At 38.3% G+C, this 22521-nt stretch overlaps 1 protein-coding gene across 2 annotated transcripts in view; it reads left to right on the forward strand.

Moving 5' to 3' along the window:
- Window positions 1-1771: 1771 nt before the first annotated feature.
- itga6a (integrin, alpha 6a) overlaps window positions 1772-22521 on the forward strand; it is a 39059-nt gene continuing 18309 nt past the window's right edge. Inside the window, exons 1-6 of one of the 2 annotated variants that reach the window (XM_079619813.1) lie at window positions 1772-2060; window positions 19265-19392; window positions 19607-19686; window positions 19822-20083; window positions 21404-21535; window positions 21688-21901. In XM_079619813.1, coding sequence (XP_079475939.1) covers window positions 1879-2060; window positions 19265-19392; window positions 19607-19686; window positions 19822-20083; window positions 21404-21535; window positions 21688-21901 — 998 coding nt within the window. In that variant the 5' untranslated portion in view covers window positions 1772-1878. The remainder of the gene's footprint in view (window positions 2061-19264; window positions 19393-19606; window positions 19687-19821; window positions 20084-21403; window positions 21536-21687; window positions 21902-22521) is intronic. The other variant, XM_079619812.1, reaches the window with a different exon arrangement.

Raw genomic sequence — 22521 nt, forward strand, 5'->3', positions numbered from 1 at the left:
TGGATATAGGCTAGGCATAGTTAATTACCGTTGCCTTTTACCTTCTTTTAACACAAACTATGTATGTTTGAACTGCCCAGTGTAACTATGTCCCAGTTTGTTAATTTTCAGCTGTGCGCTGGTTTATCAGGATCACATTATTTGCTTCACACTTCATCGACCGAGCGTCACATGGACACAGCGGGATCGATGCTTCTCTCAGGCGGACACAAGCGCATCTTATTTCAGGATCACGGTGCCCGATCTTTCCTTGAATCTTAAAACCAGTCAGATGCGGGAGACTAACACAGCTCTGCATTATTTAAGCGCGTGATAAGATGCACAAATCGAGAATGCTCGCATTAGCCTAATCGACTAGACTTCTTGTGGCCAAAAACCGCAGTAAATGGATTCGTTGAATTTAGCCTAATGAAGGCGTTTGTGTCGCATCAAGATCTTTTCATCAGAATTATGACATAGGCTAAACTTAAACATAATACATTGTAAAAAAAAAGTATTTTTTTTTAAATATCAAACTAAATCGTAAACTTATAAAAAGTGCAGATTTTACAGATTTAAGTCATGAAAAAAAATTATACTACGAGATGATTTTATGATAAACTATCCCTGTCAAAAATGGCACCCTAGACATTGTGCTCCAATTTCAAACTTTAATGACATTAGATATAACACCTCTATTAAAACAGCAGTGTTTTGTGATGTAAAAATAAATAAATAAATAATATCAGAATTGTTGCATCTTTGATGCAATGTCACTGAAAACCAAAATGACACATAAAAAAAAAAAAAATATATATATATATAGGCCTATATATATATATATATATATAAACCACTTAAAATAACCTAATGCAAAAATTGACTCCAAATAAATCTCAGCTGTTCCTAAAATATTTTTCTAACATCTTGGTTGCATGTTATAAGAGTTAAGGGCCACAAAGAGCTTCACGGAGCATGCAGGATCTCATCGTTGAAGGGTATCGCTCAGGTGAGACCACAAAACAAATTCCAAGGCATTAGACAGTAAATACAGTCATTAACAACTTATGACACATCAATCAGGACAAAATTGATGAGAAGATAATGAGAAACTGGTCAGGGAGGCTGTCAAGGGGCCGACAGCAACATCAAGATGTGCAGCGCTTTCAAGTATGGCTTCTGCTTGCTCTCCAGTGAGAGCATCTCCATCTCCATCTCCAGTATTGTCCATGATCTATGGGCTATGGGGCAGGGTGCCAAGACACAAGCCGTTTCTGACTCAGTGGCATTGCATGGATTGTAATTTTTACATCAAGCATGCAGAAGTTCCGATATGATTTATGTTTTTTATCCACTGTCATGATCTGTGGTCTCTGTGATATGTGTTCAATCCTGTTCCTAAAATATTTCATTGTATATCAAGACAAAAGTTCATGTTTTATGCACGAGGAATAGAGAACACATTGCATTTATATTATATTTTTAATTTCGTAAATTAATTTCGTAATATTTATAGATGTAAGCTAATTAAGTTGAATTGAAACAAGTATTGTGGAGCTAAATGCGCAGATTTCGCTTATGAATGAACTCTCCCTTATAAAAAATAAAATAAAAAAATCAAGCCGTGTGCGGGAGAGTCCGGCTGAGACGCGTCCATCGCTCAATAGTGACGTAGGGCTCTGAGGGGACAGTAGTGAGAGGAGGGGCCATGGGTCTCTCTCTCTCTCTCTCTCTCTCTCTCTCTCTCTCTCTCTCTCTCTCTCTCTCTCTCTCTCTCTCTCTCTCTCTCTCTCTCTCTCATTGAGCGCAGTGCAGTGCGGATTACAGACTCGGTCCTCTCAGTGCAGCGGGAACTACAGCAAACAAGGGCTATATTCATACGAGCATTAATTGCAGGTAATGGAGCTCTTTGAGGAGGGGCTCTCTCTGAACCTGTGCATCTTTTCGTTGCTCGTATTGACTTCTACAAGTGCATTTAACCTGGACACGCAAAACGTCCTTAGGAAGAATGGTCACCCGGGAAGCCTCTTCGGATTCTCCCTCGCCTTGCACCGGCAGCTCCAGCCCTCGGATAAAACAATGTGAGTAGAATTAATTCTTTGGGATCGCTGCGATTATTCGAGATCGTGAGTCTCCGCTTATTTATGCGCCCCGGACCCCTTCATATATTCCGTTCATCCTGCACCTGTGCCGCGTTCATTTATGTTACTTCTATCTCCTCTGTAAACGCATGAAAGGATGCATGAAATTGTCTAATAGTTCATAAAGAAATATTCCTCTCTCTCTCTCTGAATGGTGAAGTGTTAGCAAGTGTATGTCGGAAGGGTGATTCTAAGCGTCCCGATTCGTGTGTGTGTGTGAGTGTGTGTGTGTGGGGGAGGCTTGTTCTTGAAGAAGCTGGTGCTTTTCTTACACACAAGTTAACAATACCCAACGTGATGCGACAAGTCACCAATGGACAATGGCTTTCACACTGAAAGAATTCAAAGAGCAAGACCACAAAGTCCACTCTTAAAAGTAAAGGTTCTTCAGTGGTTCTTTTTTAGCACTTTAAAGAACAGCAAAGAACCCAATTAGGCTAAGAATCATGTTTGGCCCTACATGGTTCTTGAGTTGATTATGTGGTTATTCGGAGATTGAAAAGTTATTTTTGTTTTATTACAACAATAATAACCATTAGGTTCTTCAGATCATCTGATCTCTAAAGCACTGAGCCTTATTTTGAACATTGTAGTTGATGCTGTTTTGTCTAAACCACAGCCTTGAAGGAAATCTGTACTGAATAGATACACATATTACGTAGTATGTGCTGGAAGACTTTTATAATAAATGCATTTATTATGCATACAAGTTAGCCTTTTAACTTATAGTTTTCAAGTCAGGTTGGTCACTTCAGCTTTTTCCCGTGTTCGGTTCACTTTATTTAGTAACACTTTATTTTAAGGTTACACTTTACTACATGTAGCCTACTTATAGTATGCATAATTACAATGAACTAACCCTAAACCAAACCCAATCAATAATTTAAACTCTAAGTACATAATTATACTATAATAAGTAGTGAATTAATATTAATCAGTACTTATTTGAATTAGTACAATGTGACTACGCCACCTTAAAATACAGTGTTACCCTTTATTTGAAGTTGTCCGTGTTACCGTGTAATTATACATTTAAGAACTGAATTAATAATAATTAACTACTTTCTATAGGGTTAGGATTAGGGGTTGGTTTAGGGTTAGTTGCATGTAATTATGCATCATTTATCGTTATTACTACAGTAATGTCAGAAGGACACTATAGTAAAGTGTTACCCGTGTTCTTTAAAGCTTTCTCTCAGATCTGTATTCTGCCTGGTACAATTAAAGATGGGATGCTATGGTCTAAGGCTGTAAAACATCTGTCATGATGGGGCACTAACAGGGCTCAACAACAAGAAATGTAAGGACAAGCGAACACACCTCATGGCAACTATTTTACGTTTTGGCAAATTGGTGGCTAATTCATACATTTGAATAATGTCATTCATATGCTTCCGTTTAGGTGTGCGGTTCGGTGTAGCCTTTTTACAGTAAAACCGCATGTTGCTGTACTAATCACATCATACAAATTCAGACAAAATTGTCATCTCGTAAAATAGTTTTTGTCTTATGTTTAACGTCAAACAACAACCTCCTTAAAGTCCAGTTGTTAATTCAGTCTCGAGGTAAGATGGAAAGAAACGATGTGTTGCCTTGCAGACACCAGTGAGACTGAAAAGAGTTTGCGATTAACGAAAAGGCTGAATGATTTACTTAGAGTCTGAGTGTGAGGGGGGTCACTGGCTAAATAGGACACACAGGGATTTTGTGTGTGTGTGTGTGTTTGTTTGTTTGACAGGGTGTTTAAACAGTTGTGTCAAACGAACAAGTGTGAGTTTTCTTGTGTGTGGTGGAAGACACCTGTTTACAGCATCCATGAACATGTCTCGCACCTGTGATCAGGCTCGTCTGTTTTCCTTCTGTTGGTGTGTATGTCTGTAAGGCTTTTCATATTTATTTCTAGTGTGATGTGGATTTTGTTGATTCTTGCTGAATAATGTATGTGAATGGCGCTCGATCTCTGGGTGTTTGCCAGGCTGCTGCTATCAGCACAATGGCTCACACGGGTCATTTCCAGGGTGAAAGTGGTGTCTGATACACTTCAGCGTTCTTCTCAAATCACTGCTCATGTGCGATTGAGTGCACTGTAAAAAAAATTGCTGCGATTATTTAGCACAACTTAAAATGCTAACATGATTGTAAAAATTTTTTACAGTGTGTGTGTGCATTTCTGTTCGTGTTTCACAGGTTTCCTAGATCTTTTAATCAATACATGCGCACAAATAATCAGTTAGTAATCAGATTGATTAATCAATGTGATTGAAAAGCCTTCATATGAACACCTCAGTCAACCCAATTGAGCTTGATCTAAATGAAATTTCAATCAGATTGAAAGGAATGGTGCACTGTAAAAATTTTTTTGATTTGTTATCACAACTTTTTATCTTGTCAAATCAACTTCGATAACTGTGTGAAGATAACATACTATTTTGAGTTTCTGTTTATTAAACCATTCTTCTTCATTGTATTAACTCAAATTTTTAGTTACAACGAACTCAAAATTTTAAGGCATTTAACTTGCTTTTTTAAGTTAAACCAACAAATTTTGTTTTTACAGTGTGTAGACCTGAAATAATCTGATCAATAAGACAAAAACTAAGCTTGAATATGACTGTTTTCTAAATCAGATTTAAAAATACCTTGCAGTGTGATACGTGTGTTGTTCACCAGAGCCCTCTTATTATACAACCTCTGTTTATGTACATTTTATTTCTTATGAACGTGCATAATGTTTATGACTTACAAACTGGTCAGTGGAAGATACTGAATATGAAATAAAAGCTCTTCTGATGTATTTGTTAGCTTGTAGGCATGTAGGCTAAATGAAAATGTGAATTGGATTGCAAAGTTTAAGGTTCAGAATAGAATTGGATACATTCAGGTTTATGAAAAGTAGTGCATGCAAACATACCTATTTATTCTCTCTTCTTAAAAAAATAAAATAAATATTTTATAATATGCAAAAAAATAAAATTAAATGTGTGCAGAGCAGACCTGATGTTGTACCAGAACAACTCGCAAAGCTTTTCTCGATATGTTTGTTTTTAAATAAATTGCGGGTTACATTTGACTTGGTTTCCAGCGTTTCCAAGCTTCTTCTCTGCTATAGATGTGTCTGTTTTGATCAGCGCATCGGCTGCTTGGGATTCTTCAGCAGTTTGCCAGTATTTTCTCAGTTTACCCCGAAAAAGGATCAGTTCTGTGGGGTTAAGGTTAGGTACACAGAGGAGTTTACCAAGGACAGGAAACGAGGGGATATATTAGAGAGCCTGACGAGGATCTGTCTCACTGCTTCACTTATTATTGCCCATATTTAATACGAGAATGCATTATGCGTACTGACACGTAGGCCTACACAGAGTTTGAGTTGAGCCTCGTTCTGTCCATCATCCTCACGCGTGTGTGAAGCTCGACTCCGGTGGTAAGATCGCAGTGGGCTCTGGTGTTGAAAGCCTGTTTGCGCTGCATGACTGCATTTCCCTCAGTTCAGCTCTGTAACTCAGTATTCATGCTCACAGGTTATGAGTTTGCCTGCACATAGGTTAATGAGAAATGTGTTAAAGGTTAAAGAAGGTTTTCTCTATGTGGTTGTGTTTGTCTGTATCTCTCGAACGCCTATAGCAGACACACTTTAGACTTAGTAGCTTCTCTTTAATGCCACACAAAAGGTCTTCCTTCCTGCCATTCATGCAGTTTCCTGTGGTTCTCATCGACTCCTCTGTTATACGGAGATCTGTGAGTATCTAGAGCATCGGTTGGCATTTGTTTACACTGGAACAGGAGAAATCAGGGAATATGTACACCGGCCATCTGTGCATGTAACATGAGAGATAGATCACTAGAGGCCCCTTTTCCTTTCTTTTTGTGAGAATGGTGGCTCCTAGTTGTGTGTTTGTGTCGGTCTCCTCAGGTGTGGGTATATTTTTAGCCCTATTTTGTGATTTTTAAAACAGTAGACAATGTGTTTACATGGTTTACAACACTCTCCTGCGTAATGAGGCCTGCTTTTTATGTGTGGCTGAAACTGAAACTATGCTGTGAACTGGTCTCATTTTTGCATAATACAAACACATCTGTAGCTTATATTTGAAGGGATGTTGGTTAGTCTCATTAGTCTCACTGTCTGTATGCATGAGGCCGGCAAGTGCATCTATGCACTTGCATATCTGTTCGAGAATCAGTCAGTATCCAAGAGATGAGTATTGTACGTGTGCAATTAGGAAAACCAAATGTAAACCGAACTTGCAAACACGTTTAGATTTTTATGGTAATATTCTTCCCGTAGGTTTTTACTGTAGTTTTACTGTAGTCTTTACTGAAAGACATCCGGCCCTGCTTGTCCATCAGGATTTCTCCACATGTGCTAGATTAGGACAGTTGCACTTGTAACATTAAAGGGATAGTTCACTTTAAAATTAAAATTCTGTCATCATTTACTCACCCTCAAGTTGTTTCAAACCTGTATTAATTTATTTCTTCTGCTGAACACAAAGAAAGATATTTTGAAGAATGTCAGTAACCAAACAGTAGTCTGTACCCATTGACTTCCATAGTATTTTTTTTTCCTACTATGGAAGTCAATGGGTACAGACTACTGTTTGGTTACTGACATTCTTCAAAATATCTTTCTTGTATGTATGCTATCAGACGAGATAAAGCGTTTTTAAGTTATGTTTCTCCAAGCAGCTTAAAGAGATGTTACCACCGTTCTTATACATTTAGTCTCAGTTTCTTCAGTTTCTTCATGTGATCCTTGACTAACTCGATGATGGTGAGAACCGACCTCTGAGTGGATCATACCATCTGGTGCCGGACTCCAGAAATCTCACTAGATCTTTACAAGTAATGGCAAAATTGATGTATGGATATTGTTACCTGATTTCTGATTGGCACACTAAAGCAAAATATGTAAATAACTGTTTTAAAAAAACATGACTGCAAAAAATGTCAAATGTCTTCTTTAAAACAAGACCAATCTTACATCTATATTCCAACGCATTCTTGAATTACAACCATTTAAGTTCGGAATGTGCATTTTCATGTCTATTAAAAAAAAAAGTGGGGGGGCACTTAAGGGGTTAACTTAGTGATTGCTACCAGGATGTGAAGAGACTTTTAACCAGCATAACAAAAACTGTTTCTGGAACAAATCACCTGCCTTTAATTGAGTATTGTGACACATCCCTCCTGAAAACAAACACACCACACCCCCAACCCCAACATAATACAACATCACCTGAGCATAACCCAAACCTAATACACAACCCGAAGCAAACGCATCGCAATCCAATTTAACCCAGCACGCCCATCGCACCCCAATGCACACATCACGCCACAGTGCAATACCCAACACAAGACGCCCGGCACAATAAAGCTTTGTCAGTGAATATCATCTCAGACAACTGGAGTGATCGCTCTGCAGAATCATTATGAACAGAGATACAACAGTTGCCCAGCTCACGATTATGAAGTTTGAGTTTGCAACACACCGCAGCTGCTGAAGCTTTGGCACGGATGCTTTTGGACTGTGCAACACTTTGAGAATTAGTGAAAGGTTATGGCTGTTTTTTAATGGAAAGATGGAAACTTCTGCATGACTAAAGTGAGGAACAGAAACAGCTGAGTCTGGTCATGTCCCCCGTTCAGTGATGAAGCAGAAATCTGGAACAGGTATTAGCTTAATCTGGACGTGTGTGGACTGACTGGACGAATATATTTACATTGTGAACGTAGTATTACTGTACTGGTATCAGTAGTGGTGTAGACTGCAGGATCCTGAAGCTAATTCAATCACTATATTAGTGAAAAATAAACATTACTTTATGGTTATGTAATATATACGAATTTGGGGTAAAATTTTCCGCAAAAAAGTGATAAATATTAATGTGATGTATAATTATTCACGATATAAGAATTTAGTCAAACTGTCCATCACTGGAGTCATGCTTATTGTATTGTAAATTGTTAAATAGTTTAGTAGTAAAAACATTTTTCTAGCAGAAGTGAAGCAATTTTACGGTGTGACAGATTGCAGCCAGCTGCTACGACACCGAGGACACACACACACACACACACACACACACACACACACACACACACACACACACACACACACACACACACACACACACACACACACACACACACACACACACACACACACACACACACACACACACACACACAAAATAAGGAAAAACAATGCTTTTGTTTTGTGCATAATATTTCATTTTAGAAATAACAACTGCATGAATTGACAATGTAGATTTAAAATGAGTATTTACCTTTTCTATAAAAAATTAAACCTGTTTAGTTGATTGAGTAAAGATAATCATAGATGCGCATTCTGACTTCGAGAAAGCTATGTTTACTGTCCACTGTTTGTTTGAGGGAATTGTGCTCAGTCAGACCCTGATTACTCCGGCATGCTTAGACTAATAAAACTCAAGTCTTTCTCAGAACAATTAATTGCCTTTCATGTCCCAAAATAAGACAGAGCAACATTCTTCGGCTTTTTAAGTCAAATGCTGTTTCCCTGTCATATCTCTAATGAGATCTTTTGTCCTTCCTTATATTGGTTGGAAATGGGGAGTGTCAGGTTGACTGGGCACATTCTCCACATTCATCTTTAATGATTTGTCTCAGTCATTAGTCGCTCTGTCCAATAATGACCCAAGGCCAGTCTCCTGTACCCTTTCTGTGACTAAGAGGCAAATGCCCAATGACAATAGCCAGAACAATAGCATGCTGGCCAGGGTTGACAGGTTTGCGTAGCAAAACCAGCCCAATTACTATTATAATTCAAAACCCGCTCAATCACAGCCAAATCTAGACTAGCACAATCACGTTCAAAATTGGGTTTGTTGGGGGAGAGTGTATAGTTGGGCTGTCACAATTAGCAAAATTCAAATTATATTTTATTCTAAAGGCGAAAGGGATACTTCACCGATTAGCATTACACTCTAAAAAATGCTGGGTTGTTTCAACCCAATTTTGGGTCAAATATGGACAAACCCAGCCGTTGGGTTAAATTTTTAAATTAAATTTTTAACCCAACGTTGGGGTTTGTTCATATTTGACCCAAAATTGGGTTGAAACAACCCAGCATTTTTTAGAGTGTAAGCTTTGTATCAGTAGAAACCCGGTAGTATTTTCGAATGACCGTGCTTCCCTCCCTCATGTCCTCCTGAAACGAGGTATTTCTGTATTGTGTGTCTGGAAAAAACCCCTCAGATGACCCAAAAGTCGTCATTTAGCATCATCGGATGCTTTCTGGCCAGAGGCGAGAGACTACAGCCAGTAGCAGGAGTTAGTCCCGCATGTTTTCAACCCGCCCATAGGGGTTTTCTCAAAATGGATATAAATCCAATCAGTATTTAAATTAATTCATCAACTAAATCGTCACGGAGACTCACAATAAAACAATATTTTTTTCAGTTTCGAGTCAACTAGTAGCCTGGTTGTATCATTTCTTCCGCTACGGCCCTCTGTAACCGGTAGGCGTGGCCTCGTAGGGCAGCGAAGCAAGTGCATTCTGGGAGTTGTTGTCTTTCATCCACATGAGCCAAAAATACATTTTCTGGCTTTTCTCAGTCTAGAAGGCACCAACTTCTAAAATAATTTCACATTTCTACTACATAAATGACCCAATATAAATACACATTCATCTTTCCAGCGGTGAAGTATCCCTTTAACGTTAGAGGAAAAAAGTACTGTATTGTCTCCTATGCCCACAAGAGGGCGCAAGGAAGCGCAATAAGCAAAAATAAACCAAATCAAGCATCACACACTTAATTAAATGAAATGACATTCACTTTTTAAAGTACATTAACTTTTGAAACAATTGTTCTTAAATAAAATATAATTTCCTTTAATGTGCGTGCAAGGAAATTTAGGTTACACTAGTGCATAAAACTGTGTAAGTGCATCAGCAACCTGAGAAAACACACTTCAACAGACAGCGTAATGAACTACATGAACAAAATAGCAAACTGCCATTCAGAAACAATCCACTTCTACTCACCTTCATTTATATAGCGCTTTTAACAATATAGATAGTTTCAATTACGATGCACATTTTTTGCATTCGAATGTGCATTTTTTTTGTTAAAAAATTCAACGAATATTCAAAATTTACATTTTTATTTTACAGCCCCATAGTGTATGTGGGTCGCTTTAACCCACAACCTAACAACCTTGTCAACAACAGTGTAAAATTAGCCCAATTCCATGGGAAATCTCATGAACTCTCTCAACCATAGTGTAATCACAACAAAAAGGACAGTTCTACAAAACCCAAAGGAAGAACAATTTACCACGTCAAAGTGAAAGAATGTCAAAAGTGTTTTTAATCCTGTAAAACCATAATCTGTGAATCTTCTGTAAAGAGTGTAAGATAACTCTCAGATTATTTGACCTTGTCCAAAATGGACCTCAGTCCTCACAATCCTCTTCTGAATCTATACTTTTTGTCACATGGGGTTCTGGGTAATAGTCTACTGTGCAGTACTATGATTACAAAGCGAAGATTACACGAGCGAAGACCCCGAGACCGAAGTCCACATTAACTGTGACACATTTTTTGGATAGTGGTGGGCCACAATTTTACCGTGGTAAATGTTTTTTGATGTTATTGAGTTGCTCTTAAAGTCTCATGTGTTGTTGTGGGCGTTCATAATAGACAACTGAGTGACAGTGCCTATTATCTTGTGATTACAATGAAACATTTGATTCATCTGTACGGTGGAGTGTCCCAGTCGTGAGCCACTGGTGGTCTCCTGTGTTCCCACAGTCCGCCTACATGCTGAATGGACTCGCCATGGAAAGTAGATTAAGGGGCACTGGGTGCACAGATGAAACGCTGATGAAACCTCTCAACACTATAATGGCTGGCCTGTTGCCCGTGTAGAAAAACTCAGGCTCTGGCATGTAAATCCCCGTGTTGTTCATCAGATACGTGTTGAATTTCCCAACCATGTTTGAGGGGAAAGCTGGAGCTTTCCAGACCTTTCTGTCCACCTGCCACATCTTTGTGGAAATTAAATTGGGAAAAAAACGATTTGCTGTAATGTTTTACCATGGAACAAGGTTATACTATTAAGCTAATACAATAATTGATCTAGGTTCAATGGAAAAACATGCCTCCACATAATTGTTTTGCAAAAACTGCAAAAACGTACACACAATTTTCTGCAGTTTCCAGCTGAAATGAACACTATAGCAGTAAAACATCAACAGCTTTTATTCCTTTTCACTCAAATTATGATTACAGGGGAAGATTATTGAAAAATAAGGACTTATTTAATACTATTCCTTGGACAATACCATGTTATGGCCTCAATGGTATGTATGAACAACCAATGTAATAAAACATTGACAGATTAACATTCGTCTGTCTCAGATAAACCTGAACAAAAAAACTGAAACCTTGGGTAGGTTTCAGATAAACCTACCCAAAAAAACTATTTTGGGTATAGACCTAAAAATATTTCAGTAAAAATATTATTTTTGTATTTTGAAGTCTCTTAATGAACCTTTTTCTCTTTTCTTTTTTGATGACATCTCCAAAAGAGTTTGTTTCAGATATAGCAAACTTATAAGTAAATTGTTCAGTTTTTTTATGTGGAACCCGCACATGACATGTGGACACAAATATAGCAATATCATGGCCACAAATTAATAGTTTGGTCTCTCGTTTTAGTAAATCTTTGCTATGTTGAACTAATTAGCTCGTTTTGATTGACTAAAACAAGGGGGCAAATTATCATTACTGCAACTTTCAGAGTCAGACGCCATCTTTATTTTTTAGCTCAACGGTCACAGAATGGGAAGCACAGGATTGTGGGATATCAAAGGCAGTGAAGGATACATCTATAGCCTAGAAATCTAGACGCACCCTAGCGTGTTGTAGATTTATTTTGCAGCCAGTGTCGTCTAGCAAATCTCCGTTGGCTATCGAGCTGGAAAAACCAAACTCTAGTCAGGCCAATCACATCGTGTGTAGAGTCGGTGGGCGGGCTTAACATAATGACGGCAGAGTTGTGACGGTTCAGCGTGAATTCCCTGCTACTTGAAAACAAAGACAGCCGTCTTTCGAATGGGCTTTGACCTCTGGGGGACTTGGGAGTTCAGCTTATCTTTGAGAAAAGAACAAAGAACGGCTCTGAAGTCATTCTTAAAAAATAAAGAGATGTGTTCGGAGTTTTGCCGACCGGATACGGCAAAAGTTTAATACCGGTATATCAACTAGCTAAGCTGGTGGGAAAACGCATGGGACTCACTCAGCCACAACCGTTCGTTGCTCTGGTTGGTTGTTGCGCAATCCTAAGGGAATTTGAAAGAAATCCATTTATCCCGCCCCTCGGATTGAGCCATCCCAGAGTTCCCTGACCTAACATCTTGATGTGGGTCTGGCTTGCCAGGCTAATACATCTATGCTGATCATTCAGGGTGAAGGAATCTCAGGAGACAGGAAGTGACACGATCATTGGATTTGGATGTGCCTTGTTGCCTTCCTAGCTCTGCCAGCAGAAGAAGCATTCACAGCTTTCAGACGCAGCCGGTGTCCCCCCGTATGTCATGTGCGGGGCTCCGTAATACGGTCTCTAAAGTCAGAAACATGCTCTGCCTGGAAAAAAAATGGATGCCAACATTTTTTTTTCTTCATTTGTCTTACAATAAGTTCCCTGTGTTGTAAGTCGGACAGAACCAAGCTATAATTTTTTCATTTTCTGAAGTGCCCAGAACTGTTGATTCATAAGGGCTGTCAAACAAGAAGAATGTTCTGGAAGCGTTTCATCAGAATAACAGTTGCTGAGCCAGCTGTTCTCAACCGCTGTGTGTGTGTGTGTGTGTGTGTGTGTGTGTGTGTGTGTGTGTGTGTGTGTGTGTGTGTGTGTGTGTGCGTGCGTGCGTGCGTGCGTGCGTGCGTGCGTGCGTGCGTGTGTGTGATGAACTTGAGCAAACTGCCACTGTGTGCCTCACTGCCAGAATATGCTAATCAATGACTAGAAGATAGACACATAATCTACATAAACTCATCAACTAACCATTCAGAAATGTCCTGTTGCTTCTACATGTTGTCACTTCTTCTTGAGTCTCTCCATCATTGTCTGACTCCGGTTTTATCATAAAAGACAAAACATTTTTGAAATGTTCAGTGTGTGTGAGGTAAAAGGACACAAGCTTTTGAAGCTCCGCCCCCTGTGCCGGGAGCAGCAGCTCATTTGCATTTAAAGGGTAATGAAACCCCCCTCTCTCAGCTCAAGTCCTGCTCACAATCTTTTTGAAAAATGCAACTTAAATGGGCGTGGATGGCTGTGAGAAGGGAGTGGAGTGGAGTGGGTTTGGTATGGCACGGCAGGGATAACTGTCATTCATTGGCCAGTGGCAGATGCATATCGACTGTCATTAAAAATCTGTGGTAAAACCTGAGTAAAAATTGCCTGCTTTTTTTATAGCTGGCAAAGTTAAAGTCTAATGAAACACACTGACACCTTATTTCTGTCCTTTTAAAAATAATGAACGCCCTGTAGTCGAACTCTATCGAATAAAACGTATTAATGTACATGTATGTCATTTAAAAAATATATAGTTGTTTATATATACACTATAAATGCATATATTTGAAAATAATCAATGTTCCACTTTAAAAAAAAACGTTCCGTGCACGAATTAAGCATACAATTGAGGTATTATCGAAATATCTAAAATTTTTATAACGAGTGCTTATTTAACAAAAGGCATGTAAAACGATTAGATTAGGGTTACATTTTTGACACACACACATACCTCTGAAGGGATAGAAAAGTCCTCGGGACTTGATACCGCATTACTCGCAAGACGCAAATTGCATTTGTCGTCAACAAGGCCGAAGTCCACGTACGATTCTCCAGTTCTCGAAGAAAAATGTTTGCTGCACACATAATTTAGATGTGCCATGGTGGATGGCCAACCAATCGCCCGGAGCCAGAGTCTAGCCCTGGCAGCATCGCGGGGAAAGATATGCAACGCACTTGAACTATTGCACCACGAATACAAACACTTTCGTCCCATGATTGCCTCGCTCATCGACTACGCAATATCACAGTTTGACAGGTCTGTCATTGGAAAGCTCCTGAATAATTAAGAGTCAGGGTCTTCTCATAGTATATGAAAGCTCAGTCTCATTAATAATTATGACATTATTATCACATTTAACCATTTCCCCCCGACTATTACAGTATTTTTGAATTGCTAAAACACTAAAATCCATTCTCTGAACCCAATGCTCAGTGGCCTAACCCCATTTGTCGTTAAATTAAGCAAGTTCATGTAGTTAAGACACTGTTTGCAAATGTCATCCACTCTTTTTGCAAAACTCTAAACACATTCTTACTCACTAAAACACATTTTGCACTGTGTTGCAAAATGGTAAATACATGTGGCAAAAGTTAAACACAACTACAACACAGTTGTCATCGTTTACACACAACAACTCAAAATTGTTCACACTTGTTTCTAATGATGTGATCAAATCAGTTGTCTAGAATATAAGCCAGTACAGGTGGCCCAGGTACATTGAGTGTTGATACCACAATGGATGGAAACAATGTGAGAGGAAGAGGAGGAAGAGGAGGACGATGAGGAAGAGGAGGAAGAGGAGGAATAGGATGAAGATGAGGAAGAGGAGGAAGAGGAGGAAGAGTTCGAGTAAGAGGTGGTGGACGAGGAGGAAGAGTACAAGTACAACGAAGAGCAAGACCAAGAATAGTAATTTCAGATCAAATTCGGGCAACTGTGATAGACCATGTTCTTGTTCATGGAATGACAATGAGGGAAGCAGGACAAAGAGTACAACCCGAAAAGAGTTTTTCTCTGCGTGGCGATGGAAGGTCTATGACCGTAACCCATATACAAGGGTAAATATTTTACAGGCAATGGATTTGGCCTGTGATGACATAGGTGTGGAGTGTTGTCAAGGCTGGATCCGGCACACGAGAGGGTTCTTCCCACGTTGCCTAGGAAGGGACAACATTGCATGTGATGTGGACGAAGTCCTCTGGCCGGACCCAGCACGAAGACGGGATGCTGAGGCAGAATGAGTCTCTCATTGACTTTGATTTTGCAATTGCACAATATTTTGTGTAATACGCTTTTCATTTAGAGTTGTCTTTGTTGAAAATATGAAAAATACAGAAATTCAATACTGTATTACTTGCAGTACTTACAGTATGCAATATATTTGCTGTACTGAGTTGTGAATTATTTACTTTTATTTATGGCAAAATTATTTTCTATTTGCAATAAAAAAAATATATCTGTAACCACATGCCCTGGACGCTGTGTTGTCAATTTTTTGATGTAGTGTCTAATGAATGCTGATGAGTGTTTATATATTGACTGGCTGTGTTTATGTTTTGAAAGTATTGTTTGATTTTGAGCACAGATCAAATGTTTTTGAGGCAAGTGTTTGATTTTGCCAGAAGAGTCGGGGGTTTTGTGAATGTAGTTTAAAGACTGGGGTTTGTGTTTAAAGTTTTGAGAATATGGGTGAAGGTTTCAAGAAATGTGTTTTAGCAATTGTGAAATACTGTAAATCTAAAAGATACTAACATTGTCTTCAATGGTGTTCAACACACCTACCTCTGTTAAAATCTCAGAAAATTTGGTTTAGGGTTTCATGACGCTTTAAAGGGACAGACACAAAACGGTGCATTTTTGAAAACCCTCAAAAAGTGACAACTTTAACATGCTATATAAAAATATCTGTGGGGTATTTTGAGCTAAAACTTCACACACACACACTCTGGGGACATCAGAGATTTATTTTACATCTTGTGAAAAGGGCCTTATACCTTAAACTGATATGGATGTGATGCAGGGAAAGAATTGTCCTTCTCTCAGGAAAGGTGTGTCTGGAATGAATTGTGGAAAAAGGGATTGGTTACGCAGCAGATGGATCATATTTATTATAATGTTTATTTATGTGCTGTAATACAATGAAGATATTGAGTGAGACATCAGTTACTGATTTCATGTATATTCAGTTTTTTCTCTTCAGATTTCACAAACAAATAATTTCATTAAAAGTGCAACATCACGGCATGACTAACCATATTGAGGTCATTGCTTCATTTACCAGCATCCCATACTCAATTCTTCTCAACGTTGATTTATAAAAAGACACATGATTAGGGTTTCCCCAAAATCTACACTAATGAATGTGTGTTTAGTTGTGGTGTGATGACAGCAGTGTGTGTGTGTGTGTGTGTGTGTGTGTGTGTGTGTGTGTGTGTGTGTGTGTGTGTGTGTGTGTGTGTGTGTGTGTGTGTGTGTGTGTGTGTGTGTGTGTGTGTGTGTGTGTGTGTGTGTGTGTGTGTGTGTGTGTGTGTGTGTGTGTAAATAATTGATTTTCTGCAGCTGGCTGATGGCCGTGGAAACAGGAAGACACCCGCTGATGAAATAATCTGTCAGATCCTCTTCATCAGAAAGCACCAGTCTCATTTATGAAAGACTGACAATCATGTCATAATTACAAGATCTTTCCTGTATTTTGTCTTTCTACCAATCTATGGCTCTGTTCCAAAATCATCTATAGAAGCAAATAGTGCTCATCAACTAGTAAAGTAGGCTATCTGCTGCTTTAAATAGTGCTGATACTCAATAAGGGAGTTGTCACACTACACTTTTCAATCCATTGTCTTTCATTCATACACATGCAAATTCACGAGACAGGAAACACAAGCTCATGTGAATTTTGCAGCATGCGTTCCAAATATCAAGTTTGGTGAACTCTTCCCTGCAAATTCATATCATGTGACCGGTGTGATTTCTCAGTTGAATTAAAAGAATGCAAACTTTAACCCCTTATATTGGCATACAGTCATTATATTGGGCCATATAATGTAATACACAGCCATTACATATTTAAAACAGTAATTTCCTATACTAAACCTAAACTAATCTTGACAAACTATATATCATTTGAAAATCTCTAGTTTGCATATTTGGTGACAGAGGAGCCGTAATTTATCAATTTGCAACAAGAATATTTTCATACTCCTAATGCGTGTTCAGACCTTTATTTTGAAATAGTGATGAACATGAAAAATCATGAAAGAATGGTAGAAACCTTTTCTACCATTTTCAAAGAAAAGTTTTCATGCCAAGAGTTCAAAAGATAGCATCCATTCAATTATTTTAGAAAAAAAGGTCTGAAAATGTTTTAAATATAAAGAAAATAATTATAGATTCACCATTAGTGATGTGGCAGCGAGCTATAATAATTATAACAAGTTTGGTACTGCGCCCAAACAAAAAAAATTTTTTATTTATGTTTTGAAAATATATATTTTATATAAAATATGAATAATTACATTTTTAACATTGTACATTTTCATAAACTTTTTTTTCTATAACTTTCTTAAATTTTTTCACTTCTACAAAAATCTGCCAAATGTGTTCTTTAAAACAAGACCAATCTTACATCTATATTCCAAAGAATTACGACCATTTAAATTCAGAATGTGCATTTTCATGTCTATTAAAAAAAGGGGGTGCCGCTCAAGGGGTTAAATCTGCAGGGCTTTAAATCCATCTTTTTATACAGTATTTACAACATTCCCACACTGGCACGCTCACTTTTTAAAAAATGCGGGTAGTGTTTCTCTTTCATCTGTCTCTCCTCATGGTTTTGTGCGTCAGTAGCTACACACAGGCTGATGTCTGAAATGTACACTCTTGAGTATGTAAGTCACGTACTGCTCTGAGACACAAAGGTTAAGGATACAAATGCAGTATTTATTTGAAAGGGTAATCCAAATAACAGGCAAGAGGTCATGAACACAAAGTAAGCAGTCTAAACAAACAAACAAACAAACAAAAAGGCAGGGGACACAAGCAAATTGGGGAATCCAAGAAACGGGCAAACCAAGAACACGGGAAGAGACGAGAGAATGCTCAGAATTGCAGTAGAGACACTAAACAAAATTTCGCAGGGAATGAATGTGAAAACCAGGCTTGGTGAGGGGTGAGCTAAACAAGGTAATAATGACATACAGGTGAATGTGATCATTGCTGGTTAGTCTGGGCAAAGGATTATGGGAAATGTAGTTTGTGGATGTGTGGTGATTGTCCGGGTTGGAGTTAGCCTGGTCCTACCAGACTGTCGTACATTTAATTTGTAAAGAGAGTGTGGCCACTCTTCATTGACAAGCGTGAACTTCCTTGAAGGCAGGTACTCTGTTGAAGTTTAAAACTATTGGATCTGCCCAGAGCCACTCTAAATCTAACATAACCAATCGCTAACGCTTGGTCATGACGAAACTTGAACTCAAACTAGCGCACGACTAGTTTGAGTTCCCTACTATAGTAGGGAAGTGCAATTTCGGATGCAGTCACTGCGTCGTCGACTTTTTTGTTACTTTATGATGAGTGACAACCAGCGTCATGTGCAATACCGCCACCTACTGTGTTGGAGTATCAAGTAGATAGTTACTTGTCGCTAGTTCATTTATGATATTAGAATATGTGATGTATTAGTAATTAATTTGTAAATATCACAGTTTTTGTCAGAGCCAGTATAATGCAACACCCTTAAAGGAACACTCCACTTTTTTTGGAAATAGGCTCATTTTCCAACTCCCCTAGAGTTAAACAGTCGAGTTTTACCGTTTTTTAATCCATTCAGCCGATCTCCGGGTCACTTTTAGCACTTTTAGCATAGCTTAGCATAGATCATTGAATCTGATAGTTCATTTGAGCAAACTGCCAAACTCAAGTTTTCAACTTTTCATTTTCTGTCGGTCTTAGTACACGATGTAACTACAGAAGAGTCAAGGTTTAAATAGGAAAAATATCGAAATTCTTTGGTCATTTTTTTGAGAGAGATGCTAACGGTCTAATCAGATTCAATGATCTATGCTAAGCTATGCTAAAAGTGCGTAAAATGAGCCTATTTCCAAAAAAGTGGAGTGTTCCTTTAATTCCAGTAGACATATACTGTATTAGCATAGTGCTATTGACGCAAATCTAGCAAGTCCAAAAACATGCATAGCATAAATAGTCTGTTTTAATTACCGTATATAGAGTATTTTTATCTGTATTGTCAAAGCTTTTCACAATTTTTTTATATATATTCTTTCTTTCTTTCTTTCTTTGCACAGATTGTTGATTGGTGCTCCCACAGCCAGGGCTTTATCCAATCAGGGAGCAAACATCACAGGTGGGCTGTACAGCTGTGACATCACCACCCATCCTGATGACTGTACTCGAGTGGACTTTGACAATGATGGTAAGCAGAAAAATCATCTTATACCTTCAAAAATTTATGTTATCAATATCAACAATATCAATTCAGGCGCAGTAGATGTCTACTGACTGCTGTCGTGATTATAATTATTTGTTTTATTGGTTTAAATGCTCATCTAGTCAGCAGTCCCAGGATTTTCTAAAAGATCTTGAAATTGTAATCATGACTTGGTTTCTGTTCACGGTGACTCTCACAGTTGATGTTCTTGTGGAGAATAAGGAGAACCAGTGGATGGGTGTAACGGTTCAGAGCCAAGGACCTGGAGGCAAGATTGTGGTGCGTCAAGTACAGAGTTGAAAGCTAATGGACCATTAATTGACTTCCCAGTTACATTGTCATCATTTTTACATTTTAGATGTATTTTTTGTGTCATACAATGTCACACATACTTTATCTTTCTTTCTGTGTCAGACATGTGCACATCGCTACCAGCGCCTGTTGTTCCCGAACACACCACAGGAGGCGCGTGACATTACTGGACGCTGCTACATGCTCAGCCAAGACCTGAGCATCGACAGCCAATCGGACGAGGACGGGGGGAACTGGAAGTTCTGTGACGGGCGCACTCGGGGTCACGAGCGGTTCGGGGCCTGTCAGCAAGGCCTGGCCGCCACCTTCACTAAAGACTACCATTATGTCATCTTTGGAGCACCAGGGGCGTACAACTGGAAAGGTAGGAATGACATTTGATGCAATACATAAAATGGTGTTTTTGTGTGTTTTAGGAGCAATGTTGAAGCACACACACACACACTTTTGATAGGATTCTGTGGTAACTTGGAGGTATAGAAGACCAGAAGTAGTTTCTTGTAGCCAGACTTTGTACTGTGAAACTCTGAAACTGAAAAATAACGTGCATCCTGTCCATCAAAATGTTAAAAGGTACAGGTTATCTAACAGAAATACTCATAGAACAAAGCAGAATACACATCAGGCGTCATTGAACAGACTGTGTGTGGTCTGGGTGTGTCGAATGAGGCTGAGAGCAGGACAGAAGTGACCCACTGGTCATTGTGTTGACCTTTGGCATGGTCTTACCTCATGACCAACCCATATTGCTACCATTTATTTATTATGATGGAGAGATCATTAAAAATAGTCTGTGTCTTTACTTATATTTTATATGCATTAATATGCATTATGTTCTAAATGCATAGGGACCCCCACTGGTGAGGAGGAGCACTGCAACATTTCTCATTCACTCTTTTCTTAATTCACACAATTGTATTCCCTTGTGAAAAAAGAAGTACAGTGCAACATACTTAAAAAAAGAGAGTTCTTATTACAGAAATAATACACTTTTAAAGAATATACTTTAGTGCAAGCTGAGAATGTAATGTTTTTGGACACTTGATAGCATGTCGATTGCTATTAAATGAAAATAGTTTTAATTTATATTAAATGCAATTAGCTGAACTTTTGAGTGCTTTTGATACCCACAGTATATATTATAAGGTTAACTGAAATATATACTTTCATGTAATTTCTGTAAAAATGTATATGCTATGTATTTAAAAAATATATGTAATTGCACATTCGTAATGATGAAGTTAAAACCCTAGTACATTAAAAATATGATACTGTTACAATCAAGTATTTAACATGTTCTGTAGTGTTAGTCAACACATTGAAATAAGCGTACTTCTTTGAAGCATGATACAATTACAACGTTTTTTAAAGTACTTTAAAATAAAACATTGAATTGACATTATTACAAAGTGCATTGTTTAAAAGCTTACTTAAGTGTGATAAGAAAAAAAAAGTGTGATAAGAAACAGTCATGAAACTATACTCTCTTTAAGAACACTTACTGTAAGTGGCCTTTTATTATATTATCCACATTACAGTTTTTAAAAATATATAAGTGCAGTTTTCCTGTAGGGATTTGCACGATTAAATACATGTTTCTTATAACCAGAACTCAAATCATTTGTTTTCCTGTGTCACAATAATCTTGTTGGTTAGCACTCACCCCTTCACATCTGTTCTCTAGGTATAGTGCGCGTCGAGCAGAAGAACAACACTCTGCTGGAAATGGGCTTGTTTGATGACGGTCCTTATGAGGTCGGGGATGAAAACCGCCTTGATCCAAATCTAGTGCCAGTACCAGCCAACAGTTACTTAGGTGAGTGAGTGAGTGAGTGTGTGTGTGTGTGTGTGTGTGTGTGTGTGTGTGTGTGTGTGTGTGTGTGTGTGTGTGTGTGTGTGTGTGTGTGTGTGTGTGTGTGTGTGTGTGTGTGTGTGTGTGTGTGTTTTGACGTTCTTGCATATGCACAGGATTCTCTCTGGATTCCGGCCACAGTATCACAGAAAAAGGGAAACTCATCATCGTGTCCGGAGCGCCGAGAGCCAATCACAGCGGTGCAGTCGTGTTTCTGCGCAAGCAAGGAGAAGCCTCCACCATGCTCATGTCTGAACACATTCTGGAAGGACCAGGACTCGCGTCCTCGTTTGGATATGATGTTGCTGTGGTGGACCTAAATGGAGATGGGTGAGGGATACAAGATCTGTAGAAAATAAATGTTGTTTATTATGAAAAGGAGTGGGTAGATTGTGAAAAAGAAGTCTGCTCAATCTCAATAATTGGGTTGCACTTGGTACGTGTACATACAGTGTTCTTGCCTAAGTTAGAATTGAGTAATATAAGGTAATTACATCATGGGTTAAGTTAAGGTTTAGGTGTAGGTTCAGGGTTAGTACCTAGTTATTACCCGGTTAGTGTCATTACTACAATAGGTACATATGTTCATGCGAAACGAAACTGTAAAATAAAATCCTACCAATAATTGTATTGAATCTGCACTTGTAGTGTACTTCAAATCTTAAAAGTATATATATACTTAAAAAAAAAATTTATATATATATAGGCCTATATATATATATATATATATATATATATATATATATATATATAGTTGCAGATAATACAGATGAAACTCGAAAAATTTGAATATCATGCAAAAGTTAATTTATTTCAGTAATTCAACTTAAAAGGTGAAACTAATATATTATACAGACTCATTACAAGCAAAGTGAGATATTTCAAGCCTTTATTTGCTATCATTTTGATGATTATGGCTTACAGCTTATGAAAACCTTTTTACTATATTC

This window comes from Phoxinus phoxinus (genome assembly GCF_949152265.1).
Source record: "Phoxinus phoxinus genome assembly, chromosome: 7".
Lineage (NCBI taxonomy): Eukaryota > Metazoa > Chordata > Actinopteri > Cypriniformes > Leuciscidae > Phoxinus > Phoxinus phoxinus.